Here is a 20,850-nt window from a genome sequence, read left to right as displayed (position 1 = left end):
ACACTTCTTCATACAGTGAGAAAAATTGACCAAATAGAGCCAAATAGAGTGGTTTCTCATGTCTTATTAGGGGAGAAAATGATATTTTCATTTTTATCTTCTTTCTATTAAATTTGTTTAAATGGATGTTACTTGTTAGGGTCCAAACTTTCATTTTCCTTTGTCATCTAATGGAAGGTTGTTTAAGTAAATTGATTGCAAACAATAGGGGATGTTAGTAAAACACAAACTATAAGTAGGTCTTAATAAATCCATGAAACTTTAGGGGGTGGGGTGTTTTAGTAAATGACCCTATTTAATGATTAGTTGAATGTTATGTTGCTTGAAAACCTTTACTTGTCTTCTAGATTAATAATTCCTTTAATTCTTTTATTCAGGTGGCTTTTTTGATATATCGGCCTGTGATGAGGCTCTTCAAGTGCACAGGTGGTTCTAGTATCTTCTGGCCTTCTGACAATACTGAAGAGGCAAATATATTAAACACTGAAAAAGATTCTGAACTTTCAGTCTCGTCTACCAGTGAAGTTCTGGATCTTGGCTCTCATCTGAAGCCTATAATGTAATACACTATTATCTTTATTATTGCTCTTCTCATCTTCCACTAATCGTGTCTCTACTGTTGGGTGGTATATAATTGTCAACGTTTACACACTTTCATATTTGTATCACCTTTCTTTATTCTGTGATGTTTAAGTATAAGCTAGTACCTATTGACCAGGTTAATATATTTTTTTCATCATATACAGGTGGTCAGATCTTTTAGATACAGTTCGAACAATGTTACCTTCAAAAGCTTGGAATAGCCTATCTCCTGATCTCTATGCTACATTTTGGGGGCTTACTCTTTATGATCTTTATGTTCCAAAAAACCGTTATCTGTCTGAAATTGCCAAGCAGCATGCTGCGCTGAAAGCCCTTGAAGAGCTTACTGATAATTCAAATTCTGCAATAGCCAAACGGAAAAAGGACAAGGAAAGGATCCAAGAATCACTAGATCGTTTGACAGGTGAGCTACAAAAGCATGAAGAAAATGTTGCATCTGTCCGCCGACGGCTTGCTCGAGAGAAGGATAAGTGGCTTAGTTCCTGCCCAGATACTTTAAAGATCAACATGGAATTTCTTCAGCGCTGTATTTTTCCACGCTGTATATTTAGCATGCCAGATGCAGTTTACTGTGCCATGTTTGTGCACACGCTACATTCTCTCGGGACACCATTCTTTAACACTGTTAATCATATTGATGTTCTCATATGCAAGACCTTGCAACCAATGATCTGTTGTTGCACTGAATATGAAGCAGGTAGACTTGGGAGGTTTTTGTATGAGACATTAAAAATGGCCTACCATTGGAAGGTAGTCTGCACATCTGATTCTAATTTTGGTTTCTCTTATCTCATGTACCTCTTGATTTTATTCTCCTTGCTTAATTATTTTTAAGTTAATAAGCTCATGATCTAATTTGTTTAACTATTTATTGATTAGAAGTGCTTCCTTTTGGGATATTTTCTAATTTTTCCTAACATTTGATTCCTCAGAGTGATGAATCTATATATGAACGTGAGTGTGGAAACATGCCTGGCTTTGCTGTGTATTACAGATATCCAAACAGTCAGCGTGTCACATATAGCCAGTTTATTAAGGTGACTTCATGGATATTATTAGTGGAATATCTGGAAAAGTTACTCTATTGATCTTCATCCTTTTTCTCATTCATAATTCTCTGTGTTGGTAGCAGCTGTTGTAGTGCAACATCACTATAAACATGCTGATAAAAAAATAATGCAACAGCACTATTAAGGTGACTTCATGCTCTGTGTTGGTAGCAGCTGTTATAGTGCAACAGCACTGTTTGCGTGGAACTAAACAATTAATATAAATGTAACTTTTTTCTGATAAAAAATATGAATGAACATGTCAGATGCATTGGAAATTCCATGTCATAAAACTCTAAAATATATACAATAATACACAGAATCTGTATTATTGTATCTCTCTGAAATCTGAATTACTATAGTCTATAAAAAGCTAAGAACAAATGGAAATCAGATAATGTACTTACTGTTGACATAAATCCAGATTTTAAATATTAAAAGTAGATTTTGGTACCCAACAATAATATTACAGGATAATATTTTTTCTTTTGTTTTTACAAAAATGATTCAAACATAAACAGAAAAGAAAAAGGAGAATAGAGAGAAGAAAAGAATCCATGGAGAATTTAGTTAATTTTCCATTTCCTATACCAATTTAAGAATTTTTGGGTTATATGACATTGGTACCGTACTACTGTTTCAATTATTTATTTATTTATTTATTTTCTAGTTGTTGGTGTCTAAGAACATGAATCTGTTTTTCAGAATTTTATTGTTTTGTAATTCCTATTTATGGTAACTTTTGGACTTTCTATTTATAGTAATTCTCATAATTACTGTTGCGGCTAATTTACTTAGATATACCCTGTGGTTTTTGAAACTACTTCAATACATCTTGCATGTGTCCCCACTCCCCAAGTCCATGCTTTTCTATCTTACTGGGTTGGATGTTTATAAACCTTTTTTTACATGCATTTCAGTGCTCTTTTTTTGTCTTGCCAAGTTTGCCCAACTTACACACTTTGGATTCTGATTCCTGTGATAATGTTTACGCCCATGTCTATGCCACAGCGTTTAGTTGCAATGATTTAAATATTGACTGACAAACAAGCCGCTTTTCCATCCGGGTATTGGTATTGGATAAGCAGTTCAACTGTCTTGGTCAAAGAGGTCGGACATGTTGTCATAAATAGATAGTAAAAAACATAAATTTTGTAGAAAAAATGGGCATGTCTCTAATATTTTATATTCATCATATTAAACAAAAATAAGTGTGTTATAAATGAGAATTATTGTTTATTAATGATTTTCTTTTTGATCAATAACAACAAGATTTATATTATAGATTTAAAAGAATGATCCATGAGGTACAATATACACAGACATTAAGAGGCAAATAGACTTGTCTTTCCCTGACACCCTATAAGTATTACAACAGTGCCCAGAACATATTCTCCCTCTCTACCCCTTGCTTGGTTAAACAATCTGCCATAGAGTTTGCAGACCGCTTAGCCCATTGGACCTTTACTTCCATATCTTTTGTTAACCATTTGAATTTCTTTTTCAGAGTGTTAAAAATCCACATTCTCTGATTATTGCACTGCAACCAGCTCACCACCAGTTTGGAATCTCCTTCAATTACTAATTTTCTGATGTTTAACAGACTTGCTCTTTGTATTCCTTCCATTGCAGCCAGCACCTTTGCTCTGAGGGAATCTCCTTCCCCAATTGGTCCTGAGTAAAGTGCTATAACAATACCTCTCTCATCTCTGAATACACCTCCTATTCCTGAAGGTCCAAGATTACCCATACAGCTTCCATCCAAGTTGAGTTTTGTGAACCCCCTATCCGGCAGGCACCATATTGGATTAATTACTGATCTACTGGGTGGTGATTCAGCCACTGCCTTCCAGCTCCTGAGAAGATCGTCCATAGACACACTAGAGAATTTATCCATGGATTTTAACCAAAGTGCTGTTCTAATCAATATAGTTTCAAATATAGCCTCCTTGGAGCTTTCCTTATCCTGAAACAATCTTGTATTCGTTTCTTCCCATTGAGTCCAAACAAATGCCACCCTTTTGTTTGTCCATTCAGAGAATGTTGAGGCAAATAGGCTTTGGACGTTATTTGGAGGAGTCCACCTGCACCCAAATAAAGAGAAACCCCATTCCCAAATACAAGTAGTAAAGGAACAAGAAATTAGCAAGTGATAACAGTTCTCACCATTGGCCTTACACAAGAAACATCTACGAGGGGATAAACACCACTGTGGTCTGTTCTTTTGAAGTAAATCAAATTAATCTTTCCATGAACAACTTTCCAACAAAAAGCACTATCCTTGGGTGGAATAGGCCTATACTAGACCTCCTTAATTGGGAAAAGTTGCGAAGAGGACAAATCAGTATTAGACAAGGTATGGAAAAGTGACGTACAAGTAAAGGAATTGGAGTGGGGGCAAGTCCAATTCCTTAAACCCTCTATGGAAGCCCAGATCCCAACCAATACCATTAGTGGAGCTAGATGGAACAAGGAAATTATAAACTGACTTGTTTTTGAAGTGGCTCAGAGCAAAAACGAGACAGAAATTGGTCTTTTAATGGGGAGGAACCCAGCCACACATGTTTCTAGAATTTAACGTGGTTTCCACTACATAGGTCATACTTAACTAAGGGAAGGAATGAAGGTAAGATACCACTGGTGGTCTTACAAGTTACCTGATTTAGTGCTCCATTGCCCCATCCATCAGCTGAGAGCCCATGTATGCTTAATACCCCCTTGTCCATAGCTTCTCTCTCTCTTGTGGTAGTCTCCATAGCCACTTCCCTAACAAAGCTAGGTTTTTTCTTTGCAAACACCATAAGCCTAGCCTGCCTTCCTCCTTACTCCTACTCACCACTTCCCACCTAACTATATGATCCCTTTTACCTTCCCCCGAATCCCACAAAAAATCTCTCGTCAACTTCTCGATCTTCCTGCACACACTGATTGGTGCCTTGAAGACTGAAAAGTAATAGATTGGCAAATTATCTAGGGTTGACCGGATTGTGGTGATTCTACCTCCCAAAGAAAGATACCCTTTTTCCAACAATCAAGCCTCTTCGAAATTCTTTCTACAACTAGACTCTAGAAAGTAGCATCCTTTGGGTGGCTCCTAAGGGAAGACCTAAATACTTCATAGGCCAATATGAGATCGCAACCCAATATAGTGGCACAAACCTCCATTTCCCTCTCATCCATGTAAATCCCTTCCACACAACTCTTGCCAAAATTAATCTTCAAGTTTGACATTATCTCAAAAAGTTGCATTGTTGACTCGAGGTTTCCATTCCAAGCTATCACCTTTGCAGAAAAGGATTGTATCATCTTTAAACTATTTATGTGTGAGTGGCACCTTATTCCTCCCTATTCTCTATCCTCTCACTAGTTGTGTCTGCCCTTAACCTAAGTCTACTAAGGGCATCCGCTACAAGTGTAAATAAGAATGGTGAGAGTGGGTCCCCTTGCTTAATCCCACGCCTTGTAGGAAAAAAATCCACCACAGTACCATTCACTAGCACCAAATACCCACAAGTATGCAAACAACCCCAAATTCAATTACACCACCTCTCTCGAAACCCACTATGAATTAAGACTTCAATCAGAAAGATCCAGTTCACCATATCATAAGCTTTCTCTAGGTTCAGTTTACAAACCACACCTTTTTTTCCCGACCTTTTCATTTCTTCAACACATTCATTTGCAATTAGAATCTGATCAACAATTTGCCTATTTTGCACAAAGGCCCCTTGGCTAATATTTTGTAAAGGTTGTTCATCTTATAGGTCTAAAATCTCTTGGGTGAATCTCTTCCTTCCTTTAAGCAATTAGAGCAAGAAATGTAGCAGTCAACCCTGGGTTAATCACACCCCTATCAAAGAATTAATTGAACACAACTAACAAATCAGTCTACAAAATAGCCCAACAATCTTGATAAAAGGCCATTATAAATCCATTTGAACCTGGAGCTTTGGACCTATCCATATGAAAGATAGCCTCATTGATTTCTCCTTACTCAAACCTCATTTCCAACCAGCTTTGACTCTTCTGATAGCTTTGGCCAGTCCAAACCTTCAACCCAAATTCTTTTAGTTAAGGGTTTTCTATAAATTGATCTAAAATGTACTCCAAATGCCCTACAAATCTTCTTTTGTTGAGTGATTACTTCTCCTTCAATTTCCAACTTAGATATGAAATTCTTCCTTCTTCTACCATTAGCCTTTGCATGAAAGAACTTGGTATTTCTATCTCCCTCTTAGATCCATTTTGACATCGATTTTTGCCTCCAGCTAATCTCCTCTTTAAGCACAATGTCCTCTAATTGCTTCTTCAACAACCACCTTAATCCTCTATCCCTTTTATCCTGCAACCCTTGAGCTTCCTTAGCATCCACTTCTTCAATTTGATCCATCGACTCTTGTTTTTTTTTTTGTTACGAACCTCCTGAAGTGTTCCACATTCCACACTTTGATTTTATTTTTTAGCTTTTGCAATTTCTTGTGAAACATCATTCCTTTCTTATCGTCTCTTGGCCTACTTTCCTCCCACCATTCCTTCACGGTTTCACCTTGGTGACAAACCTGCATGGCTCAACCACATGTTTTCAAACCTAAAAGGGGTGGGACCTCCACCCCGAATCTCCTCTTTATAAAGAGTAATAGGCCAGTGATCAGATGTTATCCTAGGTAAAGCCCTCAATATGACATTGCCCCAATGCTCCTCCCAATCCATAGAGAAAAGAAATCTGTCCAGTCTGGAGCAATTGGGGTTGAGCTGGAGATTTGACCAAGTGAAATTATAATGAAGAAGAGGTAAATCCTTCAGTTCATGGGAATTAATGAATTCATTGAATTTTCTCATTCTGGTACTAATCCTCTGTCTTGGATTCTTGGACTCCTCGGTAAATCTTAGAACATTAAAACCACCCCCAAGGCACCACAGACCCTCCCAGAGTCCTCTAATGTCACTCAATTCTCTTCCCATAACTCATTTCTCTCCCTATTACCGTTGGGTCCATACACATTGGTCAGAACCTGTTGGAATTCGTCCTCCACCTGTCTAAACTTGATTCAGACTTAACTTGCCTACCAACTGTCAAAATCTCGAGCCTTCCATAGACTCTTGGGCCACCTTCTGTTGAAATCTTCCACCTTGCATTCCTGAAGTTTAACTATATCCATTTTTTATTTCCTTAACGCCTCCTTGATCACTGCTCTTTTCGTAGCACTCCCCAACCCTCCTATATTCTAACTTAGAATTCGCATCTCAACCTGTTTCAAATACCCCTTTCTTTATTAACCTTTATTAACCTTACCTAGAGCTTCTTCTTCCTTCCCCTGTCATATTAAATTTCTTGTTCCCCTCAATATCCTCTCTTTTAGTCTTTCTACCTCACTTAGCTTCTTCTTTCTATCTTTTCCCCCACCTTCTTTACCATCTATAAAGGCTTTCAAATCATTTTTGTCTTTTATTCTGCAGCCTAGCTTCTCAATGAATTCAGCAACAGAATCCTCTACCTCTTCCCCAGCCCGACTAACTGTGGCTCCTTTCTGACCATACCTAGAATGGTTCCCTGCCCCTCCGCATTTTTTTGGAAGCTTGCTTTTTCTTTGTTTTTTAAATCCTCAAATAGAAACTGATTAGCTCCCAAATCTTTTCTCCTTTTTCTTTTTCCTCTGCCTCTACTCTCACCCCCTCAACCTCCATTACCTTGTCAAAACCACGGCTTTCACCACATTCATTAACATGGACTCTTAGCTCAATGGAGCACTTATTTCAGACAGAGAAGAAGGATTAGTACCACAAACTGAATTGATTGGCATACCTGAAACTGAGAGGGAGAGACGCAGATTTGCCAATAGATCAGTCTTTGAATTCACAACCAGTTCAAGGTGAGGGGTGAAGCCTTCCAGACCATTTCGTGCGCTGATAGGGGAAGTTGACATGTCCTTAAACAACCTCTGTTCAGTGTTCACTTCCAGACCTCTCTTGTTCAGTCCCAGGTAGATGATCTGTGTTTGGCCTTTGGTTGACTACAGCTATCTCTTTACCAAATCCTGAACGCTGCTGTTATGTGGGTCCAGTCACCTCTTCATGCCCGAACAATAAACCTGTATTTAGATCATCAAGCTCTGCTATAGTCACAGTTTTTTCTCCTCCGATGCTGCCAATAGAAACCCTTTGTCTGAAAAAGGTGTCCCCTGTATCTGAATCGTTGCAACTCACCCAACCTGCATAACATTCTTCCTCATCCTCTGATTTGGTCCTAGAGTATCTAGGATTCGGTTGGTCTGCCCTTTGGTCACTTGGAGATTGACGCTTCTGCCATTGTAGGGAGCTTTGAAACGTGGAGAAGGACGGGAACCATAGCTGTTTCTTCCTTGAGTTGAGGAGGAAGAAGATATACCCAACTTTCGGTCCGCGATCATAAGACTCCCCTTGGACTGAACGTGTTCATTAAATTTGGCGCATGACTCTGACCCACCCCATTTTGGCCCCATTTGAAATGAGCGGTCTAAAGGTTTAACTGGTGCATTTGATTTTGGGTTCTTTGCACCACTGCAGCACTTACACGTGCAGCCAACTTGGTCAACAGCTGACCTGCTGCCGAATGACTCACCTTACACACCACCTACTGAGCATAGGATTTAAATATACCCTTCGGATTGGCTTCAGGTGGTTGGGATTGCCCAATAAAATTGGAAATCTGCCCCATGCTTTTCTGACTTCTAGGCCATTGCTCTTCCAAATTTAAGTAATTTCTTCTCTCTCTCTGCCTAGCCTCTTGCTCTAGCCCACCTGTCATTAAGGAGGCCGCGTCATCGTCTTCTCCGTCCAGTCTGTCCTTCCACCACTGAACTTTGACGGAGGAAACCAACCAGATGTTGAATATCAAACCTTCAGCAAACACCTCCATTCCAATCGGAACCTCATCTGGTTTTGCTTCCGCCAGATTGACCTCATGGCTCTAAGGTTGGAGGTGTTAAAGGAATCTAATTCTCCTCCACAAAGCTTTGCAATCTTCAGAAAAATATCCTTAGACCACAAGTGAAAAGGATAGCCTAAGATCAGGATCGTATTACTTTTCACTGGTTCCACGACTTTTTCATTGCCGGAAAAGGTAACCAAGCCCTGTTTTGTCATGACTGAGTTGCATCGAACCCTGGTAATGTTAGACAGTTTTGTATGCCCTTAGCTTCAATCTGATTTGATGTACTTTTGTTATTTAGTGGAAATAAATAAAGTGCATGTTTGATTCATGTTGTTTGGTTTAATTCTGTGTAAAACCCTAAAACTGGACATTTATAGAGACTCATGTTAGTTTTAAATGTTCACAGCCGTTGGATAAGTCTGGGGAGATTTATCCTGTCAAGGCTGATACTGGTGTGCCACCAAGTGTTGGGATGGCCTGTCTCAGCCATCAGGGTAAGACCCGAGGCACATGCAGTATGGGATTACTTGAATCCTTGAACCGGACCAGATTTCCAGTATTGCCCTGGACCTTGGAGATAGATGGGCAAAACTGGAAAGTTACACCTGACCCCTAGACTCGATTATGACATTTCACTAGGTGTTGGATCAGGCTGCCTTTGATATGCCATTCAGTGAGATCCTTAGCGGGGATCAAAACCTGGGTATGTTGGGGCAGTTTGAGAATTCATCTGAGTGGGTGATCATAGTGACAGAATCAGCCACTTTGTCGGACAAAGGGTAATGATCGGGAATGCACTCTCTCTGATGGAAACCAAACTGCCGGCAGTTGATTTCAATCGTTGGAATTTTGTTTTGCAAAATTAATATATTTATATATATATGTACGGTTTCGAATTGTTTGCAAATGGTTTTAATTCCCGGGATCCATGTGAGAGGAGAGTGCGGCACTGTTCCTTGCAGCCGAGGGAGAGGTCCTCTCTTGTCGGGCAGTGCTTGATCATTAAGGGCTGAGAGGTTAAGTGTAAGACCATTGAGGATAATACCTGATGGGCTAATCTTGCACCTGCCCACAGTCCCTGGGTTTTTATAAGATGGCTTGGCCCAGGGACCACTTAATGTAAGTGTTGGGCCCATAGGGTCCATATGATGGACTCAAGGGGTTCATTGAGTTTTTTAGTGAATTCGGCTGGGCCTTGTTTTAGAGGCTGGGCCGAACCCATGTGGCTGGTGTGTAGATCAATGCTTGGGTCCCACGCCATACAAAGAAGCCCAACTGGGCAGCAGATTGGAAAGTAATTAGACATTGAACACTTAATGGGCCAAAAGCCCATTTCGAGGTGGGCTGATATGATCACCCATCCATGGGGCGAATTTGAGATTAAAAGTTAGTAAAAGGATTGGGCCTTTAGCCTTATCCACTCTAAGAGACCAAATTCAAATTAGATTTGAATATGGTAACCTCCTGATAAGATCAGGAGTAAGCTAACTCTATCTGCAGAAAGGATTAAGATTATACCCTATCCAAATACTGATTTGGATTGGGATAACTCCTAAAAATGAGGTTTCTTAATCAAGAAGAAAGGAGGAGATTTCGAACCACCTTGAAGAGGTATAGGATATCTCCTGCGAATTCAGATAAGATCTGATTCATACTCTCCAGAAAAAAAAAAAAAAAAAAAGCAGTTCAGCCTTTTTCGTTTTTTGGAGATCTCCTCCTGCCGCCGCCATCTGCCATTGCAAGATTAGATCTTTGCAGAAAAGAAAGTCAAGAAATATGTTCTTGACATCAGTCTTGCAAGAAAGACTGAAAAAGATTCAGTGTTTAGTACTTCCAGAGGATTCTTGTGAAGGATCCAGTGTGTAGGACGCACCCTGCTGGTTCTGTTCCATTCACAGCTGTGTCATCTTCAGCAGGAACGGATCTTCGAGCATTTTTTGGGCGTGAACACCAACTTTGGGAGATACTGCTTCTCCGGATCAGGTATATTCCTCCCATTTATCTTTTGGTACAGATCTGGTTTGATTATGGTTCAAGTAGGATCCTTGAATATTGTATTCTAAATTTAGGGAATATGATTCCCAGTTGAGAGAAGGTAGGAAATTTTTGAAATTTGCCCACCCATTCCGCAACCTTTATGGCGTCCATTAGATGGATCCTACCATTCTTTCAGGTAAAGCCTGTGGGGGAATTAGTAAAGCTTTGTTTGCTTGGAAAGGACCGATCTTCATGTTGCGTTACTGACTGAGAGAACCAGAGCGTTCTCCATCGTTTCCTTAACCCCTATGGCCCACAATCTGGCTTTTTCCAATTTATAGCTTACCATGACATTGTTCGTCTGGTCACCTTCATTGTTTGACATATTGGAATAGCCCCCTGAATGTACCACTTCTATGTTTTCCTGATGAGTTGCTACTTCAGCCTTTTTAGTGGGTTCTTGCATTTGCAACTGCTCCTGACGAACAACTTCTACAGCAAAACGAAAGTTTTTGCTTCTGTTTGCAGAATCTTATTCCATCTTCTTGCCACCACTTCTCTCTGTCCTTTGCTATCTCCATTAGTGATGTTCCAAGACTCTTGTCGCCAATCATGCCTTTGACATTGATGCAGGCATGGCATACCATTGCAACCTCTAGTCCACCACCCAAGGAAAGACCATCAATAGCAGCTACAGAAGGCTTTTTTTTTCCTGAAAAGAAAAAGTAATCATTGAAAATGTTCTTATTGTTATTAATGATGGAAACAGTTAAAAATACAAACACGAAAAAGAGAAAAAGAGAATGTCAAACCAGTGACCTGCTGACGACTAGGTCCAACAGGTCAGCAGTTCAACTGCACTGGTTGCTGGGTCATTAATTGAGTCAATGATATTTTGCAAGTAAACAGTTTGTGGACTAAATGGACTAGGAAACCTGAGCAGGTGACACTGTGACAGGTCAACTAGTCTGACTAGCAGGTTGAAAACATTGTTTAGTAAGTGTTATAAATTTATAATTACTTCATGTTCTTTAATCCAATGGGGGATGAAGTGTAGGCTTGTTCCACCTTATAATTATAGACTTTAAATTACTTGATGTTCTTTAATAATGAAGTGTAGGCTTGGTTTTCACTTTAATCTTGCCCTTTATCATACAAGCATATAAAGGCTTTTTTCCTTTTTTTTTTGATAAATAACATCAATTCCATTAAAATAATGAATAGATACAAGAAGATCCCCTTAGAGGTGCGAGGAGCAGCCTCTCCAAACAGCAAATACACAAACTACAACAGAGATAACATGAATGTTGAAATTAAAACAATAGTTACAATTGTGCCCAGAACAATGTTTCCCTATTTATCCCTTGTTTTGCCAAGACATCAGCAAAAGCATTAGCTGATCTCCCAACCCATTGTACTGTTGTAGACATATTTCTTGTCAGCCATTTGAATTTCTTTAACTCATTTTTGTAGCCCCAAGTGACATCCTTCAGATTATTTAACCAATCCACCACTGTCTTAGAGTCTCCTTCAATCTGAAGCTGCTCCACGCCCACTTCTTTTGCAAGAAGTATTCCTTGTATTGCAGCTAACAGTTCTACCCGGATAGAGTTCCCAACTCCTAAAGGGCCGTAATAGATTAAGACAACCTCTCCAACCTCATTCCTCAGTACACCTCCCATCCCAGAGGGACCCGGATTATCCTGGCTACTCCCATCAAAATTCAGCTTCAAAGAACCAAGAGGAGGGGGGACCCAGCTAGTCACTGCCCTTCTCTTGTAGGAGGAACAACTTGCTACCAACTTCCAATCCTTCCAACAATCAGTAAAAGTAAAATGGTTAAATAATTCTAGAGCCTTTAACCAATGTAATGACTTGGACAAAATGCAGTCCTTTGAGGTTTGACTGCTTCTTCCTTTTTCTTGGAAGATTTTGGCATTCCTTTCTTCCCATACTGTCCATAACATGCTGCTCATGAGCATCCCCACATTTTCCTTCCTCTTTTATGGGGCCAAGAGAAGAAAGAAGGGTTAAAGATTGTGCGTACTTCTGCTGGCATATCCCAACTAGACCCAAACAAAGATAGAAGTCAAGCCCCGAGCTCTGCAGTGACACTACAAGATAAAAATAGATGATTACAATCCTCACCTTGAGATTTGCAAAGAATGCACCAGCTTGGTGAAATACAAAGGACGGGTCTTCTCTTTTGTAGGTTGTCCATCGTGTTTACTTTACCATACCACACTTCCCAGCACAAAGCCATAACCTTGGGGGGGACCAGCCTACACTAGACTTCTTTGGAAGGGAAACTCTGATGAGAGGGAGATTGGTAGAGGAACTTGAAAAAGGAGCCACAAGAAAAAGACCCTTTGCGGTGAATGGCGCAAATCCTTTTATTAGGTTTCGAAGGATCCAACCAAACCTTATCAAGGAGACATAGAAGAGTAAACAAACACTCAATTTCCTCATCCCTTAATCCTTTATGGAAACCAAAATCCCAAGACAAAGCTGGTAAGAATAAATTTGACGGAAGGAATTTTGAGATCACCTCATTTTTATACAAGGAAATAGAGTACAACGAAGGAAAAAGGTCTTTCAAAGGGAGATCTCCAACCCAAATGTCCTCCCAAAACCGAATAGAATTACCTGAACAAGCATCATACCTGACACAATTAAGGAACTGCGTAAGAATTTTGTGAATTGCTTTCCAAGGTGTAGCTAGGTTAGCCCTCCTTGATGCACCAACATCCCAACCACTCTCTGAACATCCATGAATACTCTTCACTACTTCGTGCCAGAGTCTATCCCGCTCCAAAGGCCATCTCCACAACCACTTCCCCAATAGAGCTGAGTTCTTTTTAAGCACATTCACGAGCCCTAATCCTCCCTCCTCTTTGCTTCTACTCCCAACCCCCACTTAATTAAATGGTCTTTTTTACCTTCTTTTGGTTCCCACAAAAAACCTCTCATCAATTTTTCCAACTTCTTCGCTCCCCTAGACAGTACCCTAAAGACAGAGAGATAATAGGTAGGTAGATTCATGAAGGTAGCTTTTATCAAAGTGATCCTCCCACCCAAAGAGAGATAATTTTTCTTCCACACAGCTAGTCTCTTTTCTAACTTCTCCAACACGGGGGTCCAGAACCTACTCTCCCTAGGGTTTGCTCCCAAACGGAAGCCCTAAGTAAGACAAAGGCCAGGAGGAAATGGAGCACTCAAGACAGCCTGCAATCGCCTCAACTTCCTCAAAAACTAAATTTACTCCGGCTATGCAGCTTTTTCCTAGATTGATTTTCAAATTAGAGGCTCCTTCAAAAACTGTAATCAAGTCTTTCAAATTTTCCACCACCTCACCGAAACCTCCCTCACAGAAGATCATCAAGTCATCTGCAAACTGAAGGTGAGTGATTGGAATTCGGTTTGTGCCTACTCTCCAACCCCTTATCACATTTTCCCTATCAACCGTAGTGATAATTCGACTAAACACATCAGCTACCAAGGTAAAGAGGAAGGGTGAAAGTGGGTCCCCTTGTCTGATTCCCCTACTAGTTGGAAAAAAAATCCCTCACCACCCCGTTTACTAGGATGGAATAGTGACAAGAGCTAACACAACCAGTCATCCAATTACACCATCTTTCCCCAAAGCCACACTTCCTCAAAACCTCTAGTAGGAACTGCTAGTCCCCCAAATCATAGGCTTTCTCCAGATCAAGCTTTCAAACAAAGCCTTTTTGCTTGGACCTCTTCATCTCTTCCACACATTCATTGGCAATCAGAATCTGATCAATTATCTAACGCTCTTGGATGAAAGCCCCTTGAGTCTGACTAATAATGGAGGGGAGGATTGCTTTAATCCTTAAAGACAAGACCTTGGCCAGGATTTTATAAATACTAGTCACCAAACTAATTGGCCTAAAATCTTTAGGATGGAGGTTATCGATTTTCTTTGGAACTAGGGCCAAGAATGTGGAATTAATGCCTCGACTGACTATATGCTTCTCTACAAACTCATTAAAAACCTCACAAAGATCATATTTTATCACCTCTTAACAATCCTGTTAAAAAGCCATTGTAAAACCATATGGTCTTGGAGCTTTGGACCTGTCCAAAAACACCGCCTTCCTAATCTCTTCTTCCTCAAAGTTTCTTTCCAACCACCTAACTTGATCTTCCTCCAACCTTGACCAATCAATCCCTTCGATTTCCCTCCTCTCTTCAAAGGGTTCTGTAAATGGATTTGGAATATTCCACAAACTTCCTAGCAATATCATCTGGTTAGTGAATTCCTCCCCCCTACCTCTAACTTAGACACATTTTTTTCTCCTCCTCCCATTTGCTATATCATGAAAAAACTTAGTATTCCCATCACCTTCCTTATTCCATCTATGCCTCGATTTCTGCCTCCAGCTTATTTCTTCCCTCAGTAGGACCTCTTCTTGGTCCTTCTCTTTCATTCAACTCTTCTATCCTAGAGATTATATTCACTTTTTGCTCCTCAAGTCTTCCAAAATGTTCCTTACTCCGAACTTCTATTTTGGCTCTTATCCTCTGTAGTTTCTTGTGAAATCTTACCCCTTTCCATTTTATCCCCCTCAATTCCTCATTTCACCAAAATTTTACTCTATTCACAAAATCCGGGTTGGTTAGCCACATGTTTTCAAACCTAAAGGGTCTAGGTCCACAGATAAAATCTTCCACACCTATTCTTATAGGACAATGATCCAAGGTCACCCTAGGCAAAGCTCTAGACACCAAGTCTCCCCAATAGTTCTCCCAGTCAACATTAAAGATAAATCTATCCAACTTAGACCACAAGGACACTTCCTGTAAGTTAGACCAAGTAAATCGAGCTTGCATTAATGGGATCTCCTTTAACTCACAATCAGCAATAAAGCTATTAAACTTTCTCATGCTAGTTGTGATGGTTTGTTGGGAGTTATTAGTTTCTTCAGAAAATTTTATCACATTAAAATCCCCTCCCAAACACCATGTACCTTCTCATAAATCTTGAATTGCATACAGTTCCTCCCACATGTCATTCCTTTCTCTATAATTATTAGGACCATAGACAGTAGTTAACACCCAAGTGAAGTCATCCTCTACATTCTTAAATTTGATGGAAACTGAGAATCTCCCTATTAACTCCTCCACTACCTCTACTACATCTTCCCAAAGTGTGACAATCCCCCCTGAGGCTCCCCAAGATGGGACTGAAATCCATCCTACTCTAGACCTCCACACACTCCTCACCCATCTTCTATCCAGCTCTGACAACTTTGTTTCTTGCAACATAACAATGTCAGGCCTTCCCCTTTTAAGTAAGTCCTTAATCACCCTCCTTTTCCTTGCACTCCCTAAACCCCTAACATTCCAGCTAACTATCCTCATAGGCACAAACCAATAGAACACCCTCAACCTTAAACCACAACTCCTTACTTCAACCCCTTTCTCCTATCTCCTCTACCACTAAACCCCTTCTATGTCACAAATTAATCTTTCCACCTTTGACATTTTTTTCTTTTCTTTTTTCTTTTTTTCCTCCCTCCTCTTATTGAATGTTTCCACCTGTTCACTCCTTTCAGCCCTTGCATTAGCCTGATCCCCCTCACCAAAAACCTCCACTAATGAGGTCTGAAGTTCTCCTCTAACAGGGTCATCCCTTTTCTTTCCCATGACACTTCATTGAACCCATCCATATATTCTTCATTTTGTTTGAATAACTCAAACTTTGTGCAAATCAGTCTCCAAGCTTCATCTAATTCTTTACTCTTTTCTTCCAGATTCCCTTCCCCAACTCTCCCTTCTTCCACCTCTAAGCATACTTTTGTTGTACCTTTTGGATGGGATGCTGGTAAATCTGTTTCAGGCATAGCACACTGGTTAATATCCACAAATAAGCTGACAATCATACCTGATTGGTTAGGGAGAGCATTTGAGAAGCTAGGACTGGACTATTTGCCAAAGACGACCAAGTCTGGTGTCATTTCCTTACAAGGGAAAGTTAACAGCAACATCCAACTTACTCCCTTGAAGACCCGACTCCAGTACTCCCCTTTCTGGTTCATCCTTACCCAAGTTCAATAGAGAGGGTTGAGTTTTTCCATTTAAATCCCGAGAGCCCTGAGAGATTACATTGACTTCCTCAGCTTGAGATAGAAGGAGCTGTCCAGAATTTGCAGCGAATCCTGTACTTCTTTCTTGAGATAGAAGGGTTGAGTTTTTCCATTTAAATCCCGAGAGCCCTGAGAGATTACATTGACTTCCTCAGCTTGAGATAGAATCTGTCCAGCATTTGCTGCGCCTCCTGTACTTCTTTCTTTCTTGGAATAGTGTGCAACGGTCCCCTCTTCTTCTAAGAACAGAACTTCTGTATTCAAGCTTCCTGTTTCTATCAAGTTTTGTCTTGCGCACAGATCGAGACTACCCAGACTCGAGGCTCCATCTGACTCAAAGTCCTCATCACTACTGCTTTTTTCTCCAGGCCAAACACCAGATTCTAGCCTTTCTAACACAGACAGCTTGATGCTTCTTGGATTCCGCCTCTCAGGCGACAGCTTATTCAGGTTCTTCGCTGGGATCCACTGCAGGGAGCAGCTTGAGCGTTGACTCTGCCCTCCCTTTCGAGAACGAGCAGAAGAAGTCGAGGATGAAGATGATAGACCATTAACATCGTCTATCAGAGGTTCCCTCCCACTGTTCACGTGCTGCATTTTGATCATGTGACCTCCCTGTCACGTGTGGACTTAAGTGACCATGTGACCTCCCTGTGGTCACGTGTGGACTTAAGTGATCATGTGACCTTAGCTCCTTTGAAATGGGCTCAAAATTGGGCCCAACTGAATAAGATTTTCTCTCCCTTGGCCCAGGAGAAATAATAGGGTCCACAGGCTCAGCATTCTTGTCCGACCCACCTGAATATTAGGCCCACCATTTCGACCCACCCCCAGTTCACCCAGTTTCTTTGTTGGCCCAAAAGCTGGTTTCTTAAAACTTGCCTCTTCTTTATTCCCCTCCCCAACCTTAAAACTTTTCGTGGCATTGTTCCCAACCACCTGTGAAAAAGACCTGCTGCATGTCAGAGGGGTTACTTGTGTTTTAAGCCTCCGACTTCCCAAAAAACCCTTGTTTTTAAGACTCCCCAAAAGTTGTTGGTCCATTTTAGTGTAAGACCCAGATTTTTTTGAGACTTCCAATCTGCTTCCTTCACGTACAGCTTCTTCCTCCACCTGTTCTCCTCCCTCCATTCTTGCTTCCTTCCACAAGCTTGCTTCAATGGAGGAAGCCAACCAGACTGACACGAAAACTCCCTCCACTCTAATCTCCACCTTTCTTGGTATATCTTCAGGCCTCACTCCACTGAGAAGAATAGCCACAGAGTGGAGGTCCCCCCAGTAAGCACCATCCAATCTCCCTTCACACATCACTGCAATGGCCTCTGCAACTTCTTGCCTCCACAGATGGAATGGCAGCCCTATTATCCTTATCAGAACCCCATCTTCAATCGAGAAGTTCTTGGCATTAGAGAGGGGATTCCATTTGAATACTGTAACAGTCCCCAGATCAGTCTGGAAGTTGACAGCCGAGAGGTCTACTCTGTTCTCTCCAAAATCAACTACAGCTTTACATTTATCAAAGGGAGTCACAATAAATTCATGCTTCAGTTTCAGGTTCAATATTAAATAATCTCCAACCCTCCATTCAACATTCTTCGTCCCTGCCTCTACTATAAATTTGTTCTCCCACTCTTCCTTCTTCAAGTAATCCAAAACCCTGCATTGACCATTGGCTTTTGCTAAGATTACAGATCCCTGCTCCATGCTTTCAGTTAAGGTATCTCTCTCAACCACCCCATCTTCTTTTCCTGAACTCTCCTTTGTTCTTGTTACTCCACGGAGCAAAAATTCCTGAAGCATCTTATTCACATCCCTCCACCCCTGGTTTTGTTTTCCTACTGGGAAACAAACCAGCTGTTTCTTTCCTCCACCAAAGAACTCAGCCAAAGCTATGTAGCCACCCTTTCACATTCTTTCTGCTCTCAACAGTATATTTCTTACCTTCATCAACTGCAAGCTCTTGACTGTTATTTTTCTTACCTTTCAAATTAGCCCCTTCCACAAACTTCTGCAACCATTCCACTACTTTTGTTCCAGACAACAGAACAATAGCCCTCCTTACTTCCCTTATCTTCAGACTCAGCTTTCCTCTACCTTTCTCTTCCTCAAACAGGAAAACCTTAGCTTCAACCTTCAGATTTCTTCTCCATCTTCCTGCCTCCATGAACCTTTATATCATTCCCTTACTTGCACTTCTTTTCTCAAGTCCCTGTCTCACCCGAATGATTGCAAAAGCTGAATATGATCAGCAGCTCCAAGGCATCCAAATCTCTGCTAGAGCTCTACCCCCAAGGTTCCATCAATAAGAAGGGAAGGAGATTGGACTAAGTTTTGATGGTAATGCATCGGGTAGCCCTGGAGTTGCTGGCATAGGGGGGCTAAGTTTGGACTAAGTTTTGACGGTATGTATAAAAGCTTTTCTCCTTTATACATGCACATGTGCATGCCTGCCCATGTGCATGTTGACTTGGCCACTGAGCATAGAGACATGTATGCATATGAAAATTACTTATTTTGTTTTAATGTTTACTTCTAGTTTGTGATTGACATGGTTGCCATTCTTACTTGTGCTCTCTTAGCATGGTACCATTTCAGCAAATTGTCTCTTTGTAGCTACCAGTAGGATTTCTAAACATCTAACTTGAATTCTTAATGGATGAATTTTATAGATGCAAATAGTTTTGTTAGTAACTGATTTCTAGGCCTCGATTCAGTGGAAAACTTATACTTCTAAAACCTGTTATTGTGTTATGGTGTTGTCGCCAGTTAAAACTGGACTCCAATACCCTATTGGTTGGACATTTTAGGGATCTGGCTTTCTTGACTGGATGTGTTATCTGGCTTTCCTGATAAAACCTGCTTTTTTTGTCCTTCAAACTGTTGAATGAATCTGCATACTCCAGTAATTTGTGGGATCCTGGATGCCTGGTGGAATGCTGAATCTCCTCACTAGGACTAGGGTGTAAAATTGACCTAACATCCAGTGATCCCCTTAGCAATGAAGGTTATTGTACATGGGAAAAATTTTCTTTTCCTTACTTTTTACCTCATAAATATCAAACGTTTGGATTCCCTGGAAAATGTTCATGCTGAATTTCTGTTAATTTTCATTATATATAGGACGAGGGTTTTATAGAAGTTCCTCATGTCTTTTCTTGTCCTGGAAGGTACATTGGAAATGGAGTGTGAGAATTACACGGTTGCTCATTCAATGTCTGGAATCGGCCGAGTATATGGAGATTCGAAATGCACTTATTATGTTGACAAAAATTTCAAGTGTCTTCCCAGTAACTAGAAAGAGTGGGATTAATCTTGAAAAACGGGTAATAAATGATGTTTCTATTTGTTCAGTTTTTCCCCCTAAATTTTGTTGTAGTTTTTTCCATTTGGCTGTCAAGTAAAGGTAGTTCAGGAAGACGACAACCTGTTTGAAGGGATAAAAGGGACTCAATTCTGGGTCAAGATAAGGATGGCCCTTGAAACTTGTTGAATGATGCCATTGCCTTTTTATCTTTTCTGTTTCAGGTAGCTAAAATTAAGGGGGATGAGAGAGAAGATCTCAAGGTATTGGCGACAGGTGTTGCTGCAGCTCTGGCTTCTAGGAAGGTAGTTTGAGTGATAAAACAGTGATGTTTTTACCCTGCTATTTGACTATTTTGTCACTCTAGAGCAAGTATCTTGGTTTTATCCAATCTTACAAATTTATTGTTATTCTCTTTCACTGCAGAGCTCATGGGTTTCTGAAGAAGAATTTGGCATGGGCTATGTTGACCTAAAGCCCGCACCATCACCTGCTACAAAGTCTTCAGCTGGTAATTTAGTAGGTGGATCTAATGGTCCTGCCCTTAATATTTCTCAAACTGAGTCTGTTGGTCAAAGGAATATGAGTACAGCAACACAACTTCTAGACTCTGGAAATGCTGTCAAGGATCTCACACCACGAACAAAACCTGCAGATGGGAGGGTGGAACGGGCAGAAGGCACTACAGTTAATAAACCTGATCCAGGGCAAGCAAAAGGAAAAAGTGGCTCATTAGCAAATGGGTTGGATGCTCAGATGACTGTGCCTTCTGGTGCTGTACAAGCTGGACCATCCAGGCAAACTGAAACCCAAAAACGTGCAGACGAACCTGCAAAGGGCACATTGGATGAAAACATGCCCAAAGTTGCACCAAAGACTGCTACTGAATCAGAGGTA

At 40.6% G+C, this 20,850-nt stretch overlaps 1 protein-coding gene across 3 annotated transcripts in view; it reads left to right on the top strand.

Moving 5' to 3' along the window:
• Positions 1-20,850, top strand: part of THO2 — a 75,452-nt gene that overhangs the window by 51,380 nt on the left and 3,222 nt on the right. For 2 of the 3 annotated variants that reach the window (XM_088985909.1, XM_088985911.1), the window contains 6 exons: positions 378-559; positions 747-1,353; positions 1,536-1,640; positions 19,820-19,975; positions 20,178-20,258; positions 20,380-20,847. In XM_088985909.1, the coding sequence (XP_088842035.1) occupies positions 378-559; positions 747-1,353; positions 1,536-1,640; positions 19,820-19,975; positions 20,178-20,258; positions 20,380-20,847 (1,599 nt within the window). The remainder of the gene's footprint in view (positions 1-377; positions 560-746; positions 1,354-1,535; positions 1,641-19,819; positions 19,976-20,177; positions 20,259-20,379; positions 20,848-20,850) is intronic. The other variant, XM_088985910.1, reaches the window with a different exon arrangement.

The sequence above is a fragment of the Nelumbo lutea genome, chromosome 4, assembly GCF_056320005.1.
Source record: "Nelumbo lutea isolate HS-2025 chromosome 4, American lotus-T2T, whole genome shotgun sequence".
Lineage (NCBI taxonomy): Eukaryota > Viridiplantae > Streptophyta > Magnoliopsida > Proteales > Nelumbonaceae > Nelumbo > Nelumbo lutea.
Note: the sequence above shows the minus strand (reverse complement) of the source record. Positions and strands in the feature narration are given on the sequence as shown.